The sequence below is a fragment of the Oxyura jamaicensis genome (genome assembly GCF_011077185.1).
Source record: "Oxyura jamaicensis isolate SHBP4307 breed ruddy duck chromosome 28 unlocalized genomic scaffold, BPBGC_Ojam_1.0 oxy28_random_OJ71412, whole genome shotgun sequence".
Classification (NCBI taxonomy): Eukaryota; Metazoa; Chordata; class Aves; order Anseriformes; family Anatidae; genus Oxyura; species Oxyura jamaicensis.
Genome location: NW_023304867.1, coordinates 1 through 5,624, shown reverse-complemented (window position 1 = coordinate 5,624; position 5,624 = coordinate 1). Strand labels below are relative to the sequence as shown.

At 71.4% G+C, this 5,624-nt stretch overlaps 2 protein-coding genes across 2 annotated transcripts; both read right to left on the bottom strand.

The window, feature by feature from the left end:
• Positions 1-218: 218 nt before the first annotated feature.
• LOC118158482 (phospholipase A2 inhibitor-like) lies at positions 219-1,774 on the bottom strand. Its single transcript, XM_035313145.1, has 2 exons — positions 1,637-1,774; positions 219-1,503 (listed from the first exon to the last, which is right to left on the bottom strand). Exon 2 carries the CDS (start codon positions 1,485-1,487, stop codon positions 477-479), a length of 1,011 nt encoding a protein of 336 aa, XP_035169036.1. The 5' UTR covers positions 1,488-1,503; positions 1,637-1,774; the 3' UTR covers positions 219-476.
• A 523-nt stretch (positions 1,775-2,297) lies between these two features.
• Positions 2,298-4,331, bottom strand: LOC118158483 (semaphorin-6B-like). The gene is given in 2 exon segments (XM_035313146.1): positions 2,298-3,331; positions 3,333-4,331. Coding segments are annotated over 2 exon segments (1,071 nt in total). The 3' UTR covers positions 2,298-3,259.
• Between the last annotated feature and the right edge of the window lie 1,293 nt (positions 4,332-5,624).

Sequence of the window (5,624 nt, the reverse complement as noted above, 5' to 3'; positions counted from 1 at the left end):
CCCCTCAGTGCCACCAGCAGCCCCTGCGGGGCCTCAGGCTCAGTGTCACGCGAAGGTGGCACCGTGGTGGCACCCAGGGGGTGGTCCCTTGGGGATGGGGCTGGTGTGGATGGGAGTGGGCAGGGGACGGAGAGGGGTTGGGGAGGCAGGGCCATGGGACAGGGCGCCTGACACTATGTGACCCGGGGACGCTGCAGGACACCGCAGAACAAAGAGCATCGTCGTGACGTCTCTGTTTAATGAGCTCATTTGGAGAGGGATGGGGACAGGGACATGGGACAGGTGGGACAGGGCTGGGGGCCATTGGGATGGAGACGGTGGGATGGGAACGGGGGGCACGGGGATAGGGACAGCCGCACCCCTGCGCCCCCTGCCTCAGTTTCCCCAGGAGATCTTGGCTAGGGACGCAGCGTCAGGGCAGGAGGGGACCCAGGAGGTGACACAGGCGGGCACCTGGGTGACCCCAAGCCCCCTACCTAGGCGTTGGGCAGGCTCTGCCCGTCCTCGTCGGGCTGGCATCCCGCGTCCCCAGCCTGGCTCAGGGTGGCCACCTCCTGTCCCTGGCGGTGCGGGGGGCTGGCGCAGAGGGTGCCGCGAGCGGCGACGAGCTGCGGGGCCGCGCGCCGCAGGAGCTCCAGCAGCGGGCACTCGCAGGCCCAGGGGTTACCCGAGATGTCGAGGGACAGCGGGGGGCCGGAGGGGCGCGGGGGCAGCTCCAGGGCCCGCAGCCGGTTGTGAGCCAGGTCGAGGACGTGGAGGTGGCTCAGGGGGGCGAAGAGGCCGGTGGGCAGCGCCCGCAGCTCGTTGCCCTGCAGGAAAAGCAGGCGCAGGGCGGGCACGGGCGCGAAGGCGTCGGGGGGCAGCGCGCGGAGCCGGTTCCCCTCCAGGTCGAGCCGCTCCAGCTCCTGCAGCCCGGCCAGCGAGCCCGCGTCCAGGCTCTCCAGGCGGTTGTGGGACAGGTCCAGGCTGTGCAGGGACACCAGCGGGCGGAAAACCTCCGGCGGCACCTCCGCCAGCGCGTTGGCCCCCACATCGAGCCAGCGCAGGCGGGCCAGGTGCTCGAACCAGGTGGGCTGCAGCGCCCGCAGGCGGTTCCCCCGCAGCACCAGGTGCTGCAGGAGGTCGGAGCGCTGGAAGAGGCCGGCGGGCAGCTCGGCCAGCGCGTTGTCCGTCAGGTCGAGGACGCGCAGGGTGGGCACGGGCCACAGCAGCTCCTCGGGCAGGGCGGCCAGGAGGTTGGAGGCAAGGTGCAGCTCCTGCAGCTCCGGCAGCCCCGCCAGGGCGTCGGGGGCCAGGGTGGTCAGGGATGTGAACTCCACCGAGACGGCCAGCGTGGTGGGGGGCAGCCCCCCGGGGAAGGTGCGCAGGGTGGGCTCGGTGCAGACGAAGCGGGTGGCGTTGGGCTGCGGGGGGCACGGCGTGGCGGGGCTGCACAGCACCAGCAGCAGCAGCAGCAGCGGCGGCAGGATCTGGCCCGGCGGCACCATGGTGGTGGGGCTGCGGGCAGGAGGCCGCCATCACCCGAGGGTTGTGCAAGCCCTGCTGCTCCCAGCCCCGCCGCCGGCTCTCCAAATGTCCCCGTCCCCGTGTCCCCCGTCCCAGTCCCCACTCGTGGGTCCCCCCCGGCCCTCTCCTCACCTCCTCCAGGGGGTCGGCTCGGCTCCTCGGGGACTGACGGTCCGGGGTCCTTCCTCCCCCGCGGTGGTGGCCGTCACCGGGGCTGGTTGGTGGCTCGTCCTCACGTGCCGCTCGGGAAATCGCCGCCTTCGCAAGCGCTGCCAGCTCGCGCGGTGCCAGCACCCGGGGCAGGGTGCTCACGTCCCCTTGTCCCCATCGCCCCCCGGCGGGGGTGGCGCGGCACCGACCTCCTGCACACCACGGGGGGCTGGGGGCACGGTGGGTGCGTGCGTGACCACCCACAGGGGCGTGGGTGTCCACAAGAGGGTGCGAGTGCACGGAGATGTGGGTGGGTGCGCACGCTGCGAGGGGAGGCTTGGCACAACGGGACGCACGCTCCCCCTGCCCCAAATCCCCCTCCAGCCCCCTGTTCCCCCCAGCTGGCCCCGTGCCCCCCAGTGGGACCCACCCTTGGGATGTGGCCGTCCCCATTTCCATGCCACCAGGATGTGGCCGGGGCCCGGCAGCAGCCGCACGCCCCGGTGCAGGCAAATTCCCTGGGGGTGGGGGGTGCCCAGTGCCTCGAGCTGCTTTCCCTCTCCCCGTGCCACATCCCGGAGCCACCCCGCTGTGGGACGGGGCCGGCCACAGCCCCCGGAGCGGAGAAGCAGCATCCGAGGTGGCGGCGGGGAGGGAATCGCCTCTTGTAAACAGAAATTTATTGCGGGGCTCCGGGGTTATACAGAGACGTTACCGCTGTCGCATGCATGGCCGGCCCGGGGCGGCGGGGTGCCCGCGGTGCCCTGGCACCCTATTTACAGCAAGGGGCAGTGCTGCGGGCCGGCCTCCCGCCAGGGCACGCAGCGCCCGCAGCCCCCTGTGCGCAGCCCCCTGGGGAGCACCGGGCTGACCCGGCTCAGTCCCGGGCTGGGGGGGGGGGTCCTGACCCCCTTTTCGCCCCCCTTCTCCCTCCTGCCTGCAGCTGGGGCAGGGACGGCACCGAAAGGGCACCCTTTGCCAGCAGAGAGTGGGGTCAGTGGGACCCCCGTGCCCCAGTGAGAGCAGGGGAACCCCCCCCCGGCTCCAGCCCCCAGCCCCCAGCAGTGCTTTTGAGGAGGGGGGGAGCTGGGGGCTTGGACCTGGGGGGTGCTGCTCGGTGCTGTCCTGTCCGGGTGTCCCCAGGATGCACCCACAAGCCCCCTGAGTGCCCGGGCTGAGGGTCTCTGGGGAGGGGGAGGCGGCGCGGGGGTACAGCCTCGCTCTGCCTCAGTTGCGCCCATGTCCGTGTGTCCATCCTGCTGCCTCCCAGGGATCCCCCCCCAGGGCGCAGCAGTCCCTGGGTCCAGCCTGGGGAGGGGACGGGACAGACGGACACCCGGAGCCCGAGCAAAGCGACCGGAGCACAGGGCACTGCCCCGTGCCAGCCGGGGACAGTGGGGACAGCTGGGGACGGCCCCAAACCCTTCCCGGGCGCACCCGTCCCCCATGCAGCATCTCAGCCCTCCCCGTGCACACCGCTCCTGCCCTTGGGCCACCTTGTCCCCGTCCCCAGGGAACTGGGGGGGGGGACCGCAGCGCGGCGTGGCGGTGGAAAGCGTCCACGGCGGCAGCGCCCGTGGGTGCCAGGACGGGCGGCGGGGCCCTATTTGCCCGAGGGAGTCCGCTCCACGCCGTAGCGCAGGAGGTGGTGCAGGTCCGTGAGCGCCCGCGGGGGGGCCCGCACCGGGCGCCCTCGGTGCCGTGCCGTGCCGCCCGTAGCCGCCCGCCGGCGCTTCGCCGCTGTTAAATGTGTGGTTCCTCTTGAGGTGGGCGCCGGGGCGGCCCGTGCCGTTGTTGGCGTTGAAGTTCAGCTGCTCGGGGTGCCAGGGCGGCCCCTCGGCAAAGTCCCCCCCATCCCCGCCGGGCGCCGAAACCACGCGCCGGCGGTCGGGGCTGGGGCGCGGCGTGCCGGCAAAGTCGCCGTAGGAGCTGCGGGGCGGGCGGCGGGCGCCGGCAGGGGGGTGCTGCCGGGCACGGGGACCCTCGGGGGGGTCCCGGCCCCAGTGCCCGTCGCCCGAGGAGTCGCTGAGTTCGGCCTCCAGCTCCTGGTCCACCAGGATGGCGTGGCAGGAGAGGGGCATGCCGCGGGCCGGGCGGCCGGGGCCGGCGTGGAGCCGTCCGGCGGCGGCGGCAGAGGCGGCGCCGGGGTCCCGCAGCGCGGCGTTGATGATGTTGTGGCTCTGCTCCCAGGTGCAGTTTTGGAGGGTGCCGGGGCAGCGCTTCTGCTGCAGCGGGGTCTGCTCCGGCGTGGGCAGGACGCCCGAGTCCAGGTCGTGTTGGCTCGCCTTGCCCAGCTCCTTGGGCCAGCCGTTGGGCATGAGCGGGGCCAGCAGGGCGCCGGGCTGCCCCGCGCGCGCTCGCCGCTCGCCCAGCCGGCTGACGCTCACCACCGACTCGCTGTGTGCCAGGATGGTCTCCTTGTCCTTGCGCCGCGCCAGCTCCTTGCGGTCCCGGTGCCCGATGAACCAGCAGACGCTGAAGCCCGAGATGACGGCGCCGATGACGAAGGCGGCCACGGAGGAGATCACCAGCAGGTTCACCGACACCAGCCCGTCCGGCTCGTCCACGAAGCTCTCCGTCACCAGCCCTTGGTGACAGCAAGGGGGGGGGGGGAACAACCGGGCACGGCCGCGGCCCCCCCCCCTCGCCCCCCCCCCCGGGCCCGCCCCACACATACCCGGGGGGTCAGTCCCTAAGAGCCTGGCAGAGGGCTGGCAGCTTGCTTCAGCCGGTGCTGAGTTTGCTGGGGTTAGGTTAGGGGAGTTGGTGGAGCTGATGCAGCTCAAGCTTCGCAGCCTCTGGGGAGCCCCTGACACCCCCCGGTTCCCCTCGTGCCCCCCCCACCGTTACCTGGGGCTGGGCTCCAGGAAGATGCAGGAGCCCTCGGGCGTCCAGCCCCAGTACGGATCCCGGCCCCCCAGGGCGGTTCCGGGCGGGGCGGGGGGCCCCAACCCCCCCGGGGGGGGGGGGGGGGGGGGGGTGACACCCCAGCCTGGCACCGTGCCGTGCCTCAGTTTCCCCCAGCGGTGTTCCCATTCCCAACCCGACCCTGGTGAATTCAGGGGATGTCAGAGCAGACCCCCCTCCTCGCACGATGTCCCCTCACTCACTTCATGCAGCCCGAGTGCTGCTGGCAACGGGCCACGGGCACCCTGGCCACGCACGGGGGGAAGGCCAGCAGCAGGGACCCTGCCGCCTTGTCCAGCTCCAGGCCCAGCAGCCGCCGCTCATCCTCTGTGTCCCGGCCACACCTGGGCATGGGGCAGAGCTCAGCTGGTGGGGCAGAGACCAGCTCCCCGGCGGGGGCTGGTCCAGAGGAGGGAGCTCGCCCGTGGGCCCCATCTCATCCACACACCCATCCCTCTGCCCCCCACTCATCCAACCCTTGTATCCTTCTGTTCCTTCATCCATCTGTCCATCCATCCATCCATCATTAACCACCTCATTCCTGCTCCCATTTCACCTTGCAGCCATCAGTCAATCCCTCTCATCCACCCAAGCCCCCCATCAGCCCGACCACCCACCCATCAATCCGACCACCCTCCAGCCAGCCCTCCTCTTACCCACCCAACCACCCACCCTCCCACCCTTCCTTCCATCCATCCATCCACCCACCCACCCACCCGCCCATTCATTCAACCATCTGTCCGTCCATCCATCCCTCCATCCATTCATCCACTCACCCACTCATTCATTCAACCATCCATCCCTCCATCCATCCACTCACCTATCTGTCCGCCCGTCCATCCACCCACCCACCCACCCATCATCTGTCCATCCTTCCATTAACCCACTCACCCATCCATCCATTCATGCACCCATCCACCCACCCGTCCACCCATCCATCTGTCCTTCCACCCACCCATCCATCTGTCCATCTGTACACCCACCCACCCACCCATTCACCCACCCACCCACCTACTCACTCACCCACCCACCCACCCACCCACCCGCCTACCCACCCACCC